General features: G+C 41.7%; 1 protein-coding gene and 1 long non-coding RNA gene across 3 annotated transcripts; one reads left to right on the top strand and one right to left on the bottom strand.

Annotated features, from left to right (window-relative positions):
• Nucleotides 1–11,387: 11,387 nt before the first annotated feature.
• Nucleotides 11,388–16,691, top strand: LOC113752124 (probable disease resistance protein RF9). Its single transcript, XM_027296260.1, has 3 exons — nt 11,388–12,456; nt 13,901–15,695; nt 16,634–16,691. The coding sequence occupies exons 1-3, from the start codon at nt 11,388–11,390 to the stop codon at nt 16,689–16,691; spliced, it is 2,922 nt and encodes a 973-aa protein (XP_027152061.1).
• Nucleotides 16,692–16,740: 49 nt separating this feature from the next.
• Nucleotides 16,741–19,884, bottom strand: LOC113754276. 2 transcript variants are annotated; one of them, XR_003465163.1, is made up of 5 exons: nt 19,827–19,884; nt 19,649–19,738; nt 19,212–19,281; nt 17,773–17,838; nt 16,741–17,126 (listed from the first exon to the last, which is right to left on the bottom strand). It is a non-coding gene; the product is annotated as an uncharacterized LOC113754276 (long non-coding RNA). The 2 variants fall into 2 exon arrangements; XR_003465162.1 differs by lacking the exon at nt 19,827–19,884 and having other exon boundaries at nt 19,649–19,810.
• Nucleotides 19,885–20,822: the final 938 nt, after the last annotated feature.

The following is a 20,822-nucleotide window of genomic DNA, read 5'->3' on the forward strand; positions in this document are numbered from 1 at the left end:
GCACTCCTGATGGTCAGCTCTGATTCTCTGTTTCAAATCCTGCTATGAAGTCGCATGTTTAGTCAATGATGGATAGGTAGAATTCTGGTTTCTTGTTGTGCTTGCATGATGAAATGGAAAGAAAAGCGCGACTGAATTGGTGCAGAAAAGAAAGGCTTCTACGTAATCTGCATGCATGTCAAAAAAGAAAAGTTGCATTTTATTCCCCTAAGTTTCCCCTTGTCCTATTATGACCCATAAAATTGGAAAATTTAATCGTTTTGCCCTTTTAAAGTGTTAGTTTTCTTTGATATGATTTAATGTGATTTTTTGGATGGGTTTTCAATGAATGTTAGGATAATTTTGAAGGTTTAGAATTTCTTTCGCTGATTTATAGTCTTGATTTGGATTTTAGTAGAATTTTGGGTAATTTTGTGGTTTAACTATAATAAATCGGTTTTTTTTTTTTCATTCTTTTGTGAAGTTGAGTATTTGATTTGGACAAATTTTATCTTAAGTCACTAATTTTAGCACCTCATTCTAGAACCTTTTGATTATTGGGTTCTGCTTGTTTTAATTTCTTGAGCATAGACGATTTATTGTAGATACTTTAAGTGATTCCGTTTTGTGACTAATTTTTGTTTAATTTTCATTTCGTGCTTAATTCTCATTTTCTTACATAACTTATTTGTTAATCAAAGTGATGCCTTGATATTTTCTTTATTTTTGGAGGATAAATAAGTAAAATTCATTTCATTAGGACGCCAACTCAAGGGAGGTACACTCTATCCCTTATTTTTACTTTATTCGACCCTATGTGTACTTATGTGATTTATGTGTTAATTGCATGTCTTTTGTGAATGTTTTCATTTTATTTATTTATTTATTCGTTTTACTTGTCTTAATTTTGTATATTTATTTTAGTTCATTTTGATTATTTGGGAGGCACTCGAATGCCGAAATTGTAATAGTTAGGGATTTAATCGTTTTATTCCTTCTTATTTCCCCTTTTAGATTGTAGTAGGCTTCCCCCTCCTAATGTAATAGTTAGGTTTTCTTTGTTTTTTCTTTGTGTGATTTGCATGCGTATGTGCTATGTGTTTAATTGCTTTCTTAGGGTTTGGCATCTAGACATGCATGCTTATGTGTTATGTGTTAGGTGAATTACGTGCCTTACATGTCTACTTGCTTTTATTTATATTTGCTTATATAGATGAATGTACGTCACCGTGGCTAGTCCAATGCTAGTCATGGTCTTCCCCCTCGAACTCTCGCAAGTCCAATGCTTGTTAAAAAGCGTTAGTGAAGGGCTAGTCCAATGCTAGACCCATTAGGGCCGTCCCCGCGCTAGCACATACTTGCATGCCTTCATTACATCTTCATTCATTCTTTCCTTTTAGTTTTACATTTTGCATGACCCTTCACTCCCTTTCCCTTACATATTTAGAATTACATTTTCATTTAGATTAGCTCATTTGCTTGTATAGGTTAGGGAGTCACTCTTTTGGTAAGGGGGATGGACGAGTTTGGCTATACATAGCCTTAGCACGCTCATTCTTTTCTAACCAAAAGGAAAATTAAGTCACGAACATTAGTCCCCCGTACCGGTCTTGCTTGCATTCCTCTAGGATTCATGCATTTCATTTATCCATTATCACATGCACTTTTACTTCATAATCTATCCCTTTTTCCACATTTTCACTTCACACAACTTTTATTTTGCACGTTTTCACTTTGCCACTTACACTTTATATACTATCACGTGCACACACACACTTCATACTATCACTTTACTCACCTTACTTTGCACATCCATTTGCACACTTCCACTTACACACTATTATTTTTTATATTACTTTTTCACTTCACACAAACTCATATTTTCACATTGCATACATTCATTCCACTTATTTTACGTCATTAGCATTATTCGTGACCTCTCCAAAGAGTCATTATTGGGCATCACAATTAATGTGATTGGCACCATTCAAACTTTGAAGAGAAATTTTGCCCCCCAATGCCCCCTAAGTCTAGGTTTTGCATTCATATAGTACTTCCGAATGTGATAAATCTTTGGTTAAAAATAAGAAAATCTTTGACTAAATCGCGCAACTAGTCTTGGTTAGGTTGAGAGGGTGCCTTGGACCTTGTCCTTGTCTTCCCTCTCATCAAATGTGACTTCCAAACACTTTCTCTGATTTTTGTAGACTTAGGAGTCGTTTAAAAGGGTTTTCCTATAATTTTGCTCAAAAAAATTTATTTTTTAGGTGACTTGGTACACCTTAACTCAATACCAAGTGGTGACTCCAATTATCATTCAAAACCCTTTTAAACTATTATTTTGGGTCGAATCGTCGCACTTTCAAGTCCCATTTAGACCCATGTTTTTCATTCATTTTTCAAATCAAAAATTCACTTTCAAACCATTTATATTTATTTATTTTTCTTAAAAAAAATGGGGCGCGACAGAGGCCAAGTATGAGGCGCTATTGACAGGATTGCGGATAGCCCACCAGATGGGCATAACCGCAATCAGGGTCCGGAGCGACTCTCAGCTCGTAGTCCATCAGATTCGCGGGGAGTACGAAGCCAAGAAGGATGTCATGAAGAAATACTTGGCTAAGGTACAAGAGGCAATAGCCCTGTTCGATACCTTTGAAATCGAGCGGGTGCCGAGGTCCCAGAACAAGCGCGCAGACGCCCTATCGAAACGGGCGTCCTCCTCGTTCGCGCACCTGAACAAGGAGATCTTGGTAGAGGTGGTCAAACAGAAAAGCAGTGACCAGATCCAGGTCTTGGCTATAGTTAACCCGGCCACCTGGATGACTCCTCTCATCGACTTCCTCAACTCGGACGCCCTCCACAGGGACAGGACCGAGGCCCGCCGACTCCAGCTCAGAGCTGCCAAATACGCCTACGCTGGGGGGACCCTCTATAGGAGGTCATATCTAACCACCTGGCTAAAGTACGTGACTCCTGAGGAGGGAGACTACGTCCTCCGAGAGGTTCACGAGGGCTTGTGCGCGGCACATGTGGGATCCCGAGTACTTACCAAAAAGTGCCTTCTCCTGGGCTACTATTGGCCCACGGTGTTCCAAGATGCCGCGGCCCTGGTTCGGAAATGCCGCGCTTGCCAGGTGCACGCCCAGCTGCGCCACCGGCCAGCTCAGGAAATGGTTCCCATCCTTAGTCCTTGGCCTTTTGCTCAGTGGGGGATAGACCTCCTGGGGCCTTTCCCTCGAGCCCCGGGGAGGTACGAGCACCTCGTGGTGGCCATCGACTACTTCACGAAATGGATTGAAGCGGAGCCTCTGGCCACTATTACTGGGAAAGCCATCTAAAAATTTTTCTGGAGGAACATAGTCTGTCGCTTCGGGATTCCTCATGTTCTGATATCCGACAACGGCCGACAGTTCACCGAAAACCCCTTCAAGAGATGGTGCGCCGAGCTCGGGATTAACCAACATTTCACATCGGTTGGCCACCCCCAGACCAACGGCCAGGTGGAAAACGCGAACCGAACCATTCTACAGGGGCTAAAGACTAGGTTGGAACTGGCCCAGTCTAACTGGCTAGATGAACTCCCTAGTGTCCTCTGGGCTTACCGCACTACGCCCAGGACAGCCACTCACGAGACCCCGTTCTTTTTGACTTACGGGGTGGAGGCCGTGGTGCCTGCGGAGATCGGTCTCCCCTCGCCTCGGACGCAGAACTTCGTTACGTCAGCCAACGAAGAAGAGTTGAGATGTAACTTGGACATGCTGGAGGCCAAGCGTGAGGAAGCGACGATACGGATGGCTAAGTACAAAAGCCAGCTCGCCCGCTATCATAACGCCAAGGTGAGGAGCCTACAGTACCAGCTGGGAGACCTCGTCTTAAGAAAGAACTCGGTCAGCAGAACTCATAGCTCCAACAAGCTCGACCCGAATTGGGAAGGGCCGTATAAGGTCGTCGAAGCCAGCCGAGCTGGGTACTGCAAGCTTGCGAAACTAGATGGAGTGGAGGTACCCCGCACTTGGCACTTCTCGAATCTGCGATTATTTGTAGAGTAGGTTAGGCCAGGATGTCTTACTGTCTGTTCTTTCAATCTACGTACAAGTTCATTATTAAATAAATGTTTGATTTTTCAAGTTTTAAGTCTGTTGTTATCAATGCCGCTTCGCTTCTACGTTTAACTCCTACACTAGCACACTCATATAGCGCTGAGTGCCCTAGTGGGGGGCTGGGGATAAATGGTAATGGAAGGACGGCGAGTTTGAGAAGGGCTGCTCGACCTCAAGAGGCCGGCACGAATCAACGGCCCGACCCCAAGAGGTCGGCACGAATGGATGCTCGACCCCAGGAGGTCGGCACGACTTAAAACGTTGAAGGAGGAAAGTTCGACGCTTGACCCAGGAGGCCGGCATGGCTCCAGGCTTTAAAGACTGGTGTTCGGCCCCAGAGGTCGGCACGTCGCTTTGGTGATTTGGTTCGAATTGGGTGGTCGCCAGTTTGGAATTCAATGGGTGCTCGACCCGAGAGGCCGGCACATCGTCTTGGTAAATCAGTTTTGTTCGGCCCGGGAGGTCGGCGGGACTATCTTGTAAGTCTTGATGCTCGACCCAGGAGGTCGGCACGACGGGAAGCAGTTTTATGAAACTTGTCGATACCTTAGCCTGTTGGTCTTTGACAACTTAGTAGTTTTCTTACAAATGTAACAGATGCCCAACCCAAGGGGCCGGTGCGCTGCCTTGGAGGATTTATTCGGTGCTCGACCCGGGAGGTCGGCATAGGGTCTGAACTGCTAAAGTTTGGCGCAGGCAAAAATTGCAAGATAAGTTTTATATATGCATTCAAAGCCTATCTATTACAAAGCTTTCGAGTCGACATAAGGCAATTCCCTCCGAGTTTTATATATGCATTCAAAGTCTATCTATTACAGAGCCTACCGAGCTATAAAGGGGGAGGAAAGGAAGACCTAGATGTGTACAGCTCGACCCTTCTTCTCCTTGTTGGCAACCTGCCTGGAGCGGGGGCTGAAGGTACATCTTAAACATGTTGAGAGGCGTATGGTGAAGGCTATTCAAAAAGATAGCTGCGGAGATCCTGAGGCCCAGGCCTTGAAAACCCTTTCGAATGGACCTTCAAGAACATCTTCAACTGGAGCATGGTCACATCCTTATAAGAAAATGGAAAGGGTTTCTGGAGTGGCCGCAACCCTAGGCCACCGGCTCCTTCCCGGAAGCCCTGCCAGGAGCCTCATCCTCACCCAGGGGAAGCTCCGCCAGATCAGCCCCCACGTCACTCCTGCCCACCAGGTCCTTCAGGGCATGCCCCTTGCAGTACCCATCGAAGAGCCAATCTAGTTTCTCCTTGGCGGCAGGATTGGAATCCTTGAATGCGGCCAAGTCGAAGCCAGGTAGGTTGAGGCCCTCCACCTGGTCCAGGGCCCGCATGAAGCCGACCTGGAGAATGGGCTGGTTAAGGAGGGCCACGTCCTCAGCGAACTGTTCGGAGGAGATGAACTCCCGAACAGCCTTCTTGCGCTCCCGACTGACGGTGCCGGAGAGCTCAATGGCGTGGTCCTTCCTCAACTTCACCACGCCCTTCTTCTCCTAGTCCAGCTCGGACCGGGTGGAGGCGAGCTGGACTTGGGCCGTCTCCAGCTCCTTCTCGACCTTGCCCAGTTTGGCCTTGAGGGAGTCTGTCTCCTTAAGGGCTTGGGCGAGCTTCTGCTCTGCCTCCCGATTCTTTTTCTGCAGTTTCTCCAAGTCGGGAGACAGTTCGGAGAAGCGGGTCGCCAGGGCGGCTCCAGCAGCATTGGCCTGAGGAGAAGAAGGAAGAAGTGAGCACATTGCGCGACTTAGCCGAAAAGCGGGGACACGGCTGTCCTGAGGATTAGGGAATTTACCTGAGTTTGGACGGTGAAATACATGTCCTGGAGCTCGGACGGACTGGCCAGTTCCATCCACCTCCTGTCGCGTGGAAGGACTGAGCCCGCAACCAACTCGCGAGCCACTTCGGGGAACTGGGCTCGGTCATTGATGGACAGCCCCCAGGACGGGCAGAAGTGACGGGGGTCGTGCATGGTGGGGCTTGGCCCGACTTCACGGGGGCCACATGGCAAAAGTGCCACAAGCTCGGGGGAGGCGTCTCCCGAGCGTGCTCCTCCGCGGAGCCAATCCTCAGGTGGACAGGGCTCCTCGACGTCAGCAGGAGAGGGCGCTGCGCTGGAGCTGGCGTAGGCCTCTTCCCGGGTTGGGAAGGTTCGTCTTCTCGACCCCTCTTCGGCCCTGTCGTTTTCTTCTTGTCGGCGGCCTGCTTGGAGGGGGATTGAGACTAGGAGGCCTCCTTCTGGGGAGCCGCGCTGCCCCCAGGAGCCGAAGAGGCCTCGGAGGCCTTTTTCGCGGCCTCTGGCTGCGTGGTGGGAGCAACCTCCCCGGTAGGTGTGCCCAACAGTTTGGAGAGCCTCTTCACTGCAGCAAATATAGCCAGGTCAGCCAAAACAGGTCAGTAGGGGGAAACATAATACATATACGTAAATACAACGAGCTACAGGGACAGAGTCGGCGTTACAGGTTTCGGGGTCGGTAGGGGAGGCCACCACCTCTCCAGGGGACTCGGACAACGTCTCCATCAGCCCGGCCGCGGAGATCTGCTCGGTGGAGAACTTGGCGGCATAGAGCTTCATCTTGGAGCTCACCAGTTGGCCGAGGGCTTCGGGATCCAGGTCCTCCGGATAGGGGTCGGAGTCGGCCTCCCCGACCTTCCACACGTTCAGGGGAAAGCTCGTGGATTTTACTAAGAGGAAGTCCCCCTTCCAATTTTTTATGGAAGAAGGGACCCCATAGAGTAGATCTTGGGTGCCCTTTCCCCCCCGAACTTGGCTAGCCCCTCAGCGGGAAAAGTAGTACCACCCAGGGAGAGAGAGCTTGAGGATGTAAGAGGCTCGGAAAAGAGAGAGCGAATAGGGGATGGAGCAGATCTGGCAGTAGATCAGGAATCCAATGATGATCCTGATTGAGTTGGGATGGACTTGGGCGATCCGGAGCCCCCAGTAGCTCAGGATCTCCGCTAGGGCTGGAGGAATGGGGAGTCGGAACCCAGCGAGTAGCTGCTCCCTGTAAATGGCTACAAAGCCAGGGGGAGGTCGGCAGGCTCGATCGTCGGGCCCGGCAGCCCGCGGCTCGAAGGCCGGAGGAATGGAAAAGGACCCGGCCAGCTCGGCCACTCCCCCGGGGGAGAGGGTGACCTCTTGCTGGTCAGGTTGACCGTAGTCGGGTCCGGGATCATCCCCCTGCTCAGGAGCAGGGGTCCACTCGGAGGAATCCCTATCCTCGCCTGCCCCTCACTGGGCTCCGCCAGGGGAGTCATGCTGGGACCTGGGAGAAGGGACGGAGGTAGCCTGCCGATCGATGAAGGCATCGAGCTCGGCCACCTCCTCCAGGATACGGGCGGAAGGAGAATGAGTAGATGGAGAGCTCATGACGTCTATGGGCTCAAGCAAGTCGGGGTTGGAAGCAGAGGAAGAAGAAAGGGGAGGAGGAGGGGATGAAGATGAAGATGGAGATGAAGATGAAGATGAAGAAGAAATGAAAACCCTAGGGGTTCTACGGCGGGCAGGAATCCGAGAGGCGGTGGAAGTAACGCCGGAATGATCTGACATAAAGAGTGAAAGAAAGTGCGAAGGAAGAAAGAAAACCACTTACTACTGGATGGAGTGGAAAAAGATGAGGAATCGCCTGAATCTGGGCACTGGAAGCCGGAAGCCTTGTTGCTGGAAATTGAAAATGCACGAAGGAAGGGGAAAATGGCAAAGAGAGTAGAGTGAAATCTGATGACCCTTATTTATAGGGTAGGAAATTGGGGGAAACGGTTGCTTGAATTTGAACCGCCCTCATGTGAACGCATTTACGAATGGTACGGAAACCGAGGGGACGCGACAACTGAAAGGACGGGGCCCAACTTTTCGGTGGCAGCACTGTGCCAGAGGTGACCCTGGCAGAGCAATACGCGGCGCTGGCCTCCCACGTGGCAGGGGTATAGATTAGGTTTGCCAGGAAACCCTACCTAATCTAGGGGGTTAGTGCAGAGGCCCCATCCTGGGCCTAAACACGTGGCAGCCCAGCAAGGGCCGAGTTGGGCCGGGACTGCAGGCCCCTGACAACCATCCTGGGACAGACCACTACTAGGGCTCCGAGAGGCCCTGGGAGACAATCCCGCATAGGGCGGGGAGAATCCCCCTCGGCGCGGGATTGGGGCTATTCTGGGCAGGTCCCGAAACGTACGGAGGTCGGACTTACCGGCAGGTATAAATGGTAACGCACATCAGCTACAGAAGGTACGCTCGATATACACTCACTATTAGCACATTACCTCCGACTGTTTTACTCTCGTGGACATCACCCACCGGAAGACTAACTTGACCGTCGGAGAGCCCTCGGGGACGATCTCGGGGCCCCCTGTTAGTCCATTCTCTTATTTGTCTTGCAGGCTAGGAACACGTCCTTTCCATCAACACGCCGAGCTCGTCAGGCCAGCTCGGTCCGGGGAAGCTCAACGCTTCTTCAATTACCAATTTGAAATGAAAAATAAATCAATGGCCAAAATATAAAGATGAGTATATGAAAGTCAAGCCGCCTTGCCAAAAATAGAACGCATTGGATATTAATGATTAATGATAAATAATAACACAAAAAAATTGTTCAAGGATCAAATTATTTCTCTGAGTGCCCGAAGAAGCCATATAGAAATTGACTCTGACGGTTATAGAGTCATCACTCGAGTGTCTTTTAGGTGAATGAACTTTCTCTTAAAGTGATTGATGAAGTGGAAGGATTATCAAACTTTTTACATTTTTCATAAATATATTTTCTAATCACTTTTTTATCTCACATATATCAAATCACTATAGTGTATTTTTTTAAAAAAAAATCCAAAAAATAATAATTCTAATGGGACATTGGTATTGAGCTCCCAAATTAACTTTAAATTTACTCGGACTTGAACTATCCTTTCTAGAAAACTTGGACTGGGCAAGGGACTCTTCGAGCTAGGAGTATGTATCTAACAATAGCAGGATTGGGGTTCAAATAACAATTGGGATCTTTATGTATTATGATTAACTTTACAAAACACAACGACCATGCAAGTAAAGTACAAACAGGATGAGAAAATGACTTTATTTTTTTATTTTCTAATTCTTTTCTTTCCCTTCATCAGGACAATAGTGTTTTTGTAATTTTCATCTATTACCGTCATGCTTTTTAGTTGTTAATAGTCAAATATTTTACAATACTTAAGATATACAAAGAGCTATACTTGAGTATAGATTTTAGTTTCAATCTGACTTTTTTTTTTTTTGCATTGGACTAACAACAATGTGAGATGATGTTTACATGCAAAGCCAAAGAACTTTCCTTTTATTTGTTCCCTTCTTGTAGAAGGGGCTAAAAAAAAAAAGAAGCAAAAGTTGTCTCTCTTTACCGATAACATGTTCATAGTTTCTTGTCTTCAGTCGTAAAATAAACATTAGGTTTTCTTCTGAATATGTTTATCTTTGAAAAGATTTTGTGGCCTGAATATTAGGATCATTGGAGTACCAAGAATAAAAGAAAATTAGCCGTGAAAGAACAAAATTTGTCATCACCACACAAAATTGAAAGGCTGGATAAGTCTGCGAGTCCTGCTTCTGCAGTAGGTATTGTGTCCCTTTCTTCTATTGTGGAGCTGATAGTTATTGTTAATTGTGCCTTTGTCTGAAAAATAATTAAACAATAATTAATAGAGATGGAATTGCTGAGATGTCACAGTAGTTTGGCTACCAATTTGAAACGAAGAAAAATATTTAATGATCAAAATATAATGACGAGTATATGAAAGGCAAGCGGCCTTAATTCACGTAGCCAAAAAGAGAACGCAACCAAGAGTTCAAAAGTTCAACTTCCCATTCCTTCACCCCAGTAAAGGTTCCCCCAAAAGGAGAAAAAAAGAAGGGAGAAAAAGGGCTTCCTTGGAATCATTCAAAGCTGGAACCTCTTCCAAATTACAGATGGATACTTGACCGAGTCCCTTCAATCATTTCATTTGCCTAGAAAAAGTCTACAGAGTTTATAATACCCTATTTTGATTATTACAAGTACGCAACAATAAATAAAAACCCACGAGGCCATTCTTTGCCGATGTGAATTACTATAATTTCCAGGCTCCATTCAAACCAAAAGGGAAAAATAAAAATGCATACAAGCTAGTCGGCGTTCACGTTTCACATTCTTTTCGTAATCAAGATCGTTGGAGATTTTCATTTTGGAACAGCTGTATCTAATGAAAGTTCAAAGATAGCTGACTTCTTTACAAAATGTGACTAGTCTCTGTAACGAAAGCTAAAGATATCAAACTTCGCATTAAATATGAGAGTGTGAGACAAATGAATGAAATTTGTCAATTTTCATGAATCAGACTTTTCAAAATTTTGGCATTCAAGGTAAAGCAGTTAATGTATACATATCTGATAAACGTAATAAACATTTGAAATGTACTGTTCAAAAGAGCATGAGCTCTTGGATCAAATTATTTTCATGAGAACCCCAAGAATCCACATAGAAATTAACTCCCACAACTATGGAGTTATCAGCCGAGTGTCTTTAGGGCGAATGAGCCCGTTTGAACTACTAGTTTTTAGAGATTTTGTTAAAAAAAATACTATAATGATTTGATGTATCTATCAGTAAAAATGTGAATGAAAAATATATTCATGAAAAATATAAAATTTTTTAAGAGAAAAATTGCAATGCGAACGAACTTTAAAATTTACTCGACATGAACTATGGTTTCTACAAAACTTGCACTAGGCAAGGGTCGGAAGCTGGGGAGCGTGTATGTATCGACGGTCGGATTCGGGTTTAGATGAATAGAGTAAAATCCAAGACCCGATTTATTTTTCTTTTTTTACTTTTTCATTGGACGTGCAATAATGCTCGTCAACCGAACCAAATTTATTCTGGTCCGGTGCACAGTTGGACGAGCAGCCAGGCCAGCACCGTACCACTCTGATTTATTGTGGGTGGGTGCACCACAATAACACAGGATTCGAGGCCTGATGGTTGTCAAAAACATGGGAACAAAATGATGTGTAGGCGGCGCATCCACGTCCAGGGACTTTTGATGGGTAGATGATGTGGGCCCATCTTGAACGGCCAAAACATGGGAACAAAAGGAAGATGAGCATAGAGTATTGCAGCTGTAATAACGCACCGTGTGGGGCCTAACAATAACAATGCATGCGTGGAAATTTCAAAAGGTTCCACACTTCAGTGAAGATAAATTGCACATGTCAATATCTGAGTCAAGATAAATTGAAGAGTAAAACCATCTCATCTTTTGCTAGTGAATTCCATCCATTGCAGAGTCAAACCATAATCGCATCCAGAATGGCAGAAAGCCTATCCTCAATCCTATCCTCTGCAGTGCAGAATATAGGTAAGTTGGTTATTGAGGAAGCAAAGTTTCTACAAGGCGTTAGCGAGCAAGTCAGTCTCCTTCGTGACGATCTCAAATGGATACAAATGTTCTTAAGACATGCTGATACGAAACAGACTGCAAGGGACACTATACAACAGTGGCTTCCGGAATTTAGAGCGGTCGCTTATGAAGCAAGTGATTTGGTTGAAGACTATGCTTTGAGGGTTTCAATTTCAAGCAACAGAGGCTTTACACGTGCTCTAAAGAGGACTGCTTGTATAGCCAGAGAAGGGTATGCCATTCATGATTTGGGTTTAAAGATTCAAAGTCTGAGAACTAGGATCTCTAATCTCACCAAAAATTTTGGCCGGTATGTAAATTTAATTGCCAGAACGGAGGAAGGAGAGTCGAGTGCTCCATCCAGGCAGCAACAATTAAGGCACACTTACTCCTTTGTGGCAGACGGGGTTGTGGTTGAACTGCCTAATGAAGTTCAGGTGCTGGTTAAATATTTGCTGAATGAGGAGACAGAGCGCAAAATAAGCGTGGCTTCGATTTTCGGCATGGGTGGTATAGGCAAAACGACTCTTGCTAGAAAGGTATATCACTATGAAAGATTGAAGCATTATTTTAAAGGTTTTGCTTGGGTTTGTGTGTCACAACAATGGCAACCAAACGATCTCTTGCAAGGCATTCTACTCAAGCTTATTCCTAAAAACAGAAAACAGAAAGCAGAAGAGCAAACAGATAATGATGAGCCACCAAGGCAGAAGCTTCAACGGCACTTGCAAGATAATAAATGTTTGATAGTCCTCGACGACGTTTGGTCAATAGAAACTTGGGATTGCCTAAAAGACGCAATCCCAGTTTCAGAGCATGGATCCAAAATTTTGCTCACAACTCGTAAAAGAGACGTGGCAACACATGTTGATCCAAATGGTTATCACCACCAACTGCGTTGTTTGACTGATGAAGAAAGTTTGGAGTTGCTACGCATGAAATCGAAGCTGCCATCATTGAGGGAAGGTAGTAGTGAAGGTAAAATTTTTCTCCTTTATTCAGATTAAATTCATTTTATGTAAAAGGCCGCCGATAGACAATTGAAACACTACAATTGAAATATAACTACCATTTGCCTAAACAGCTTGAATTTTTTTTTTTAATTTTCAGATTCATACAATCTGAAAAAAACTAACATGTCTCTTAGTGTCATGGTTCAAGGGAACGGCTGCGGCCGTCACCATTTTGCATCAGCGTAGCAAAATCGTCACTGTATTAGTGAGACCATATTTAATATTAGACAAATATGTAATTCTTCTTAAAATTCATTCTCTATTCTTTCCAAACAAATGAATGTTTTAAATTTACGATAAAATACATGTATATATTTTTATTAGTTTTTTTTTAAAAAATAAGAAATAAAGATTAATGTGTTTTTGTATTATTCTATTTTTCACCCTTATTGCAAAGATTTTAAATTGATGTTCACTAATCATTATGTGTTTCAGATAACAGTAAATATTGGGTAAATATATTTTTAGTGTGCTACATATTTATATGTATGTCTATCCAAAATTGTCAAAAGAGCACAATATTTATAAGGAATTTTAAACATTTAAAGATCAGAACACAATATTTTAAGAAGTTTTGGATTTCAAAGTGAAATGGCACACTAAAAAGAAACATGGAATTACCTACGAATTTTTAGTAAGAAGCTTTAGAACTTCTTACCAAAAAGAATGGGGGAATGTTTAACAATCAAAATAACTACGACCACTTACTGGCAATAAAGGATAGATCTGTCAATGTCAAAGTTTCAATGGGTCTTGCTCCCCGACTTCTGACCCAGTCTTCTCGGTTTCATGCTCCACCACAGCCATAACCCAATTCCTTCTTCCCAAGTCCAAACTTTCTTGGTTTCTTTTTCCTCTCAACGTTCCTCTCCCCGGTTTCTTCATTTACCTATCTCATGCTTTTTAATTTTTCTTTATATCTCTGTTATTGTATTTTCTTAATTAGTGTTGATGGATTTTCAATGTTCTTGACGTGTTTTTTTCTGATTATCGTTGCCTCTTCATGGATTTTAGAATACCAGAAAGCTTGTTGTATCCTTGGATCTGAGTTGAAGCTGGATGACTCGGATGGTTGTGGCAATTTTTTGAGTCTCCGAGTCGACTCGGTCTGAGTTGATCGAGTCTGAACGACTCACCGGCAGTTCATGCATCTCCAATGAGTAGGAGACCCATCTCAGAATGGGGAGCTCCATCTTAATGATGACTCGTCTGATTTGGATGAGCCTTTGAACCATGCCTAGGATAGCCTTTTTCCAGGACTATTGATAGGTCTCAAGTCTTTGGATTGGGAGACTTATCGGTTAACAGACTATCAAGTTTTTCGTATAGTTGTTGAATGATAACATGATGCTTATGAATGATAGATGCGTCGCAGTTGATATTAATTCAATTTGTTTAATGCTACACAGGTTGTGAAGATTTGGGCAAGATGGAAGAGTTAGCAAAGAAAATGTTGAATAACTGTAGAGGTCTTCCATTGGCCGTGGTGGTTTTGGGTGGAATTCTTAGAACTAAAAAAACCCTCAAGGAATGGGATGAAGTGCATGAGAATATCAAATCCTATCTGGATAAGGGAGAAAAAATTGGAAAGGAAGAAGAGGTGCAAAAGGTTTTAGCTTACAGTTATTATGACCTCCCTTGGCAACTAAAACCATGCTTCCTTTACTTGGGTAAATTCGGGGAAGATTCCGACATTGGAGCAGAGAGTTTATATCAAATGTGGATAGGAGAAGGTATGATATTTGAGAATGATAGAAGGGAGCAAGAAACGATGATGGATGTTGCAGAGCGTTACTTGAAAGAATTAGCAATAAGATGCACGGTTGAAATTAAAGCATATGAGGAGGGGAAGCATGCAGTAACAGAGTTGGAGTCATGTCGGCTTCATGATCTTATGAGAGATCTATGCTTAGCCAAGGCAAAAGAGGAGAATTTGTATAAGCTAGTCGATCAAAGTCCTTCACGAGATTCTTCTCCTACAACTGATGCACAGTATGGTTTAGTCCTTCGTTTGCTTCCGGAGGATATCTCTCAATACAACTTTCCGCCAAAAGAACAAACTAAGCATCTGCGCTCATTCTTGTGTGATTCGCTGGTAGGCGAATGGGACTATTCCAATCCAGGGGTGAGAATAATGTCCCAAGTCAAGAATTTGAAGATGCTCAGAGTTTTGACAATTTTATCCTTCGATTTGGCCTCCCAAAGTTGTTATCTCAAATCACCTCTGGGGTATGTCGATAAGCTTATCCATTTGAGATGTTTGAGATTGAGAGGTCACAGAATAAACTTGCCATATTCCTTGGACAATTTAAAGTTCTTGGAAACTCTTGATTTATCTGGTAGTGATAATTCTTGTAGAATACCGAACGTCCTATGGAAGTTGGAATGTTTGAGATATCTTTATCTTCCGGACTGGCGGTTGGGCCCTCAGCCTAAGTGGGGCCTTCTGCCTAAGCTGTGCTTGAACAAGCAGCTAGAGATACTTGAATCATTCGATAACAGATTTTGCTATCCTAAAGATGTATGCAAATTGTCGAATCTCAAATCTTTCGAAGCAAATGTGTATAAAAATCTCGAGGACCTGGAACACATCATCAATCATATATCAAACTTGGACTGCTCTCGCATCAGCTCACTTATAATCAATGACTTTGATTTTGGCAGTAGCACTGGTTTGGATGTTCTTTCAAGGGTGTTGTTTAGTAGGAATATTCATGAATTAGAGATTGGTGATAGTTTATGCAAAAAGTTACCAGACTACCAATCACATGCAGTTCCTGACCCTGCAGGACTTACTCGATTAGAGCTGTATGATACTAACATTGAAGAAGACCCAATGGAAACACTTGAGAAGCTTCCTAACCTAAGATTACTGGTACTTGGGCCAAATTCTTTTCTGGGCCAAGAAATAATCTGCCACTCAATGGGCTTTTCCCGACTAAAACATCTCGAGCTTTGCGAATTGGGCAACTTAAAGCAGTGGAAATTGGAAGAAGGGGCCATGCCTAACCTCTCGACTTTACAGATTAGGTTCTGTGAAAAATTGGAAATGATTTCAGATGGGCTGAGATTTTTAACCACCCTAAACAAGGTATCTCTAGTGGACATGCCTGAAGAATTCAACAATAGAATTAGGATAAAGAATGATCAACAAGGAGAAGATTATGATAAAATAAGCCACGTGCCTTTGGTTAAAATCTGCAGGTACTCTTTCTCTCCTTTTACCTTTTTCTCCTCTAATTTTTCTCTTTTTAATAGTCAATTTATGGTTCTTGGAATTCCCTTTTTCTTGGAATCTCAATTTTGATAAGTTTCACCAACATCATTCAATATTTTCTTTTGTCTTTTTAATGACTATTGTGCTTTTTTCTAATCCTTTTTCCTCTTCGGAAGAAACGGGATCATAGTACTTGTTCTGTGAGATTCTTTTTAGTTTTAGCTTCCAAATATTTATTTTGTTTATCTGAAACATCATCTAATGTAATTCCTGTTCCGTGACTGATTAAGGAATTTGGTGATAAGGAATTAAGTTTATATTTGAAAGCATTGCCTTCCATGTTGTAAGGTGAAATCAAAATATTTTCCTTATTTCCTCGTCTTTGGAAATGGATTGACATACTCTCTCATAAATTAAATTTAATAGATTAGTATTTAAACTATTTGTGCTTCCCATGTAATTGTTTTAGATTACCATCTTTATTTAATCAAATATCTCGGATTAAACTTAAAATCTGTTTAGGATTTGGCGATAAAGAATCATCGTGTTGCCTTCAAGTCTTATTGATATCAAAACCAACACTACAAGAAATTTGGTCTTCAGTGACAAGCCATTTTTGTCACAAAAAAATAAAAAGTCGTCACTGATAACTTTTATTGACAACTTTCTAGTTGTCACAGAGTCGTCACTGAAGGCCCGTCGGTAAAAGTATATAGTGACGACAATAAAAGTCGTCAGTGAATGGAACTCTTTTGTGACAACTGATGTCGTCAATAATTATTGTAATTTTAGTGATGACATAGTATCTTTTCAATGATGTACAAATAAATGTCGTCACTAAAAGTGATATGTAATTGTCATTGGTATAGACTAATTACTGACGACTTTTGTTGTCACTAAACACTTTTTAATTTTATGACCGCAGATTGTTATTAATGGAAAATTCTGATTCAATGATAGCTCTTTATCACCATGAAAATTGAAAATTTTCCTACAACAATTATATCTATAAATGGAAAAAAATGACAATGATTTATAATTAGCAAATGAATGCATCCATTGCATTACGAAATGTCAAAATATCATATAAGCATTCAAATATCATAATGAAGTTCAACAACACCCTATAGATAGTTTGATAAGTGGTATTTGGCCTAAATTTCACACATAACTCGAGGTAGCTTTACAAAACAAATCCAAGTCCCAAATTTCAACACAGAGCCGCTTCAGCAACACTCAGCTCCTCCCCTCAGGTAAAAGATTTGTAAGGCAGTTTTCAGCAATGGCTCCTAAAGCTGACACCACAAAAAAGCTTGATACAAAGGCTCAGGCAGCCAAGGTTGCCAAATTTGTCAAATCTGGGACAACTTTTAAGAAGAAAGCCAAGAAGATCCGGACCAAAGTTACCTTCCATCGTCCTAAGACATTCAAAATCAAAATCAAAATCAGCCCCAAAGAAAATCAAAATCAGCCCCAAACTAATGCACCAAATTAGCTCAAGAAATAAGTACTGCTATTAAACTTCAGCCTCAAAGGAATAATATAACAAGTTGATAAGGCAACAAGCACTACTATAACAAGTACTGATATAAGTACTGCTATGAACAATATAACCAGTTGATAAGACGATAAGCACAACACTAAAGGAAAAGCAACTTCAGTTCACTTGCTTAGCTAAAACATTCAAATAAACTAAACTAAACTAAACCAAAACAATCCAAACTAATGCACCACAGAGGATACAAGGTGTCAAGTATGATAACCAAAGTAATGTCGATCATGATATAAGGTGTCAAGTAGGAGCAATGTGTACCAACATAACTAGAATGTTTCTTTGCCATTTAAAAGCAAATAACAACTTTCTTGTTCTAGATCTCTGAAATTACTTTTGCTGTTTGTCATGGTGTATTAATTCCATAGAAAACCAGCACCCCTTAATATTGTATTCCAATCAAACTAGTGAGTTAGGCAAGTGGCGGGACATTGCAAAACATTCACAGTGAAATTTACTTCAAGAATGGCACCAAAAATGGGAACCATTCATGTGAAAAGAAAAGGTATTACCTCAAGGAATGCCTTCAAAACCCACATAAAAGTTAGTATTATTACTCCGTTAACAGAAAATCCAACCTACATCCAGCAAAAAGTTTGTGATTATACAGTATAAAATAATGCTATATGGAGAACAAACTACCATGTAAGACGTGAAACTATCAATAATTAGCAATTAACTGTGGCAAGATGTACACTTCTCAATTTAGCATTATTCCAAGTAGAAGAGGCAAAGCCATATTAATTTGAAAAGGGACATATAGATAGCTGGGGGAGATGGAAAACAGGTTTTATAGTGAATATTGGGCTAATAGATAATATGATAGCACTTAGCAGAGCTGTGGGGAGTACTCAAAAGGATAAAAATGGCTTGGAACTCTGGAGAAAGAAGAGTGATTCTGGACACGAATTGCAAGGCAGCTTTCGAACTAATACAAGGAGCAGGACAGGACTCACCACTATACAATCTAATATGTCAGATCAGGAATGTTTTAAGCAGGGATCGGGAATCCTGGCTACAACATGTTTGGAGAAAGAAGTAAGTGTGCAGACTAGCTAGCTAAAAGTAGTGTCAACAAAGAATCTGGGATGCAGATTATAACAGAACCGCCACAGGAACTTAGTGAATTGCGTGGTGCAAATATTTTAGGGGCTGCGACCCTATGTTTTGTTTCTGTTTAAGAGGATTGACCTCTCCCTTGTAAACTTAACAAAAGGAACATACTAGGCAGAGAAGTAAATGTGGTCAACACATTTGCAAGCAAAACATTTTGGCCAAAGCACCTTTGCCCTTAAAAAATAGTGAAACATGTGAAATTCAGCACAAGTAAGGCTAACAAGTATATTCTGGAGAATCATGGACTCTCAAAACATACCATAAGAAGCTGTCCATGCTGTTCTAATAACATTCCTAGTTCATGAATTTTTACGGAGGAAGATCTTTTTTCACATCAAAACTAATTGATGAGTTTTGGTCCTCTTACCAAGCTCTTCCAAAATGATACTAGTACAAGTCCTTAAGTAGACTTGAGATGCAGCCTTAGAACTCTATCACCAGATTTCTCAGTCACCAGATGCAACACCTTAGACTTGAGATGCAACCTTAGAGGTTTGTGTTCTAGAATGAATTTATAAGTTAGCAGAAAAAAAAAGTCTACAGTATCTTAACTTGCAGGACTACATCCATAGCTAATATACAGCTTTTAAGGCAAAGTACAAATGCAATGATTTGGAGCAACTTGTCCAGGTTTCTAAAAAAATAAATAAATGGAAACAAAGGAAATGAGAGTCGATTTGTGAGTGCGCACATTTACACAAAGATAGAGCACTTCCAACAGGGGGGGATGTAATACATTTCATTCAGTTCTCCACAGAATCGAAATTAACTGCATTTCTGGTCATTAATTAACCACACATTGTACCAACTTTCTTTGCTAAACTTGTCATAATACCTGTTACAACAATGACGATAAAGACAGCCAACGCAATACTTCCACCATCATACCATCCTTCTTTTATACCCTGGAAAACAACATATTAGACTATGGCAAGACCAAATCAAAATTAACCAATCAAAACATGTCAGCATTTTCCATTTTCCACTCAGATTAGCTAGTAAATCACAAGTATATTAAAAAATACTTTAATCTATAAGAATTTGATAGGGACAGATACCATTCTTGTCAGAAAATCAAAAGACAAGATTTAAAATTCATACAACTAACAAAATCATGATCTCAAACATATAGTAGTACAACAAAATTATTAAACAGAAAAAACTTTATAGGGCTTACAATTCTCAATTCAAAATAAGTATTAAGAGTGAACTTATCCTTAAAATTAAAATAATAATAATAATAATTAGAGCAAACTCAAAAATTAAGCTTACCTCTGTCTTTATCCCAAGGGCCAAAGAAGCAGCCGCAGCTACCATCAAGATGATTAAAGTAGTGTCTCGACAAGCTTCCCACAGAAACCTCTATAACACAACTCACAAATAAGCAAGTTAACGAGGCACAGCTCATGATGCAAATGGTTCAATAACTCAACGATTTGCAGTAACAAACCCAAATCTTCAAAATAAGAACATGCTGCTAATGTTCAATTAGACTAGTAACAATAAAGTTTATAAAAAAGAGGGGGAGAATTTCCCTCAATCACCGCCGGCTTGGTGCAGGTGTTCTTCTTGCGCTTCTTGGCGCCACCGTCGAGGTGGAGGGCTGACTCCTTCTGGATGTTGCAGTCGACTAGGGTGCGGCTGTCCTCGAGCTGCTTGCCAGTGAAGATGAGGTGCTGCTGGTCCCGGGGATGCCCTCCTTGTCCTGGGCAGAAAATTTTTTTTTTTAAATTAGGGCAATAAAATTTGGGGAGAAATTGAAACAATTGATCATCTAAGTAGGGTAGAAAAGGTGATTGCAAATGATGGTGATTGCTAATTAGGGTAAGAAACTTTGGGGAAACTATACAAATGATAGAGAAGAAGAGAATTTACCCAAAAATTGAAAGTTGGGAACACAAAATCGGGTCAATAAAAATTGGGGGAAATTGATTACTAAGCAAGAAGAGAGAAACTTGCCTTTTTACAGCACATGCTCTGAGGAAACATATCAAAATCAGTAGCCCAATAAGAAGGAATGCTCAAGCATTAGTGAGAAAGAAATTGAGAGGGGTCGAAGTGAGAGAGAGACCGAGAGAGACAGTGAGAAGGCCAGCGAGTGAAAATGTGAGAATTAGAAGTGTATCAGACTTAGCCCAAAAGTGGTAGACTTGTACTCTTTTGAAAATTGCTTTTTAAAGAATGTCTCCACCAATTTTCAATTCCCGCTGTTTCTTTTTCATTTTGAACGAAAAATTTGATCCAATTTTTAGTTTTATCTTTTTATTTAGATTCTCAAAGAAAGGTTATTTTCTTTGTATTAAATTAAACATTTTAATTAAGTATACTAAATCGGGAATCTACTTTCATATTATTTTAAGAAATAATTAATTATTTTTAAACATGAAAAAAGAAAAATCTTAATTATGTGTTAAGAACTTTCTATCAGTTTCTAGAAAATTTTGTT

Source organism: Coffea eugenioides, chromosome 11, assembly GCF_003713205.1.
Source record: "Coffea eugenioides isolate CCC68of chromosome 11, Ceug_1.0, whole genome shotgun sequence".
In the NCBI taxonomy this organism is placed as follows: Eukaryota; Viridiplantae; Streptophyta; class Magnoliopsida; order Gentianales; family Rubiaceae; genus Coffea; species Coffea eugenioides.

Coding starts and splice junctions, on each gene's coding strand:
- LOC113752124 (XM_027296260.1), top strand. CDS start 11,388: ATGGCAGAAAGCCTATCCTCAATCCTATCCTCTGCAGTGCAGAATATA. Junction 12,457..13,900: donor GAGGGAAGGTAGTAGTGAAG/GTAAAATTTTTC, acceptor AATGCTACACAG/GTTGTGAAGATTTGGGCAAG. Junction 15,696..16,633: donor CCTTTGGTTAAAATCTGCAG/GTACTCTTTCTC, acceptor TTATGACCGCAG/ATTGTTATTAATGGAAAATT.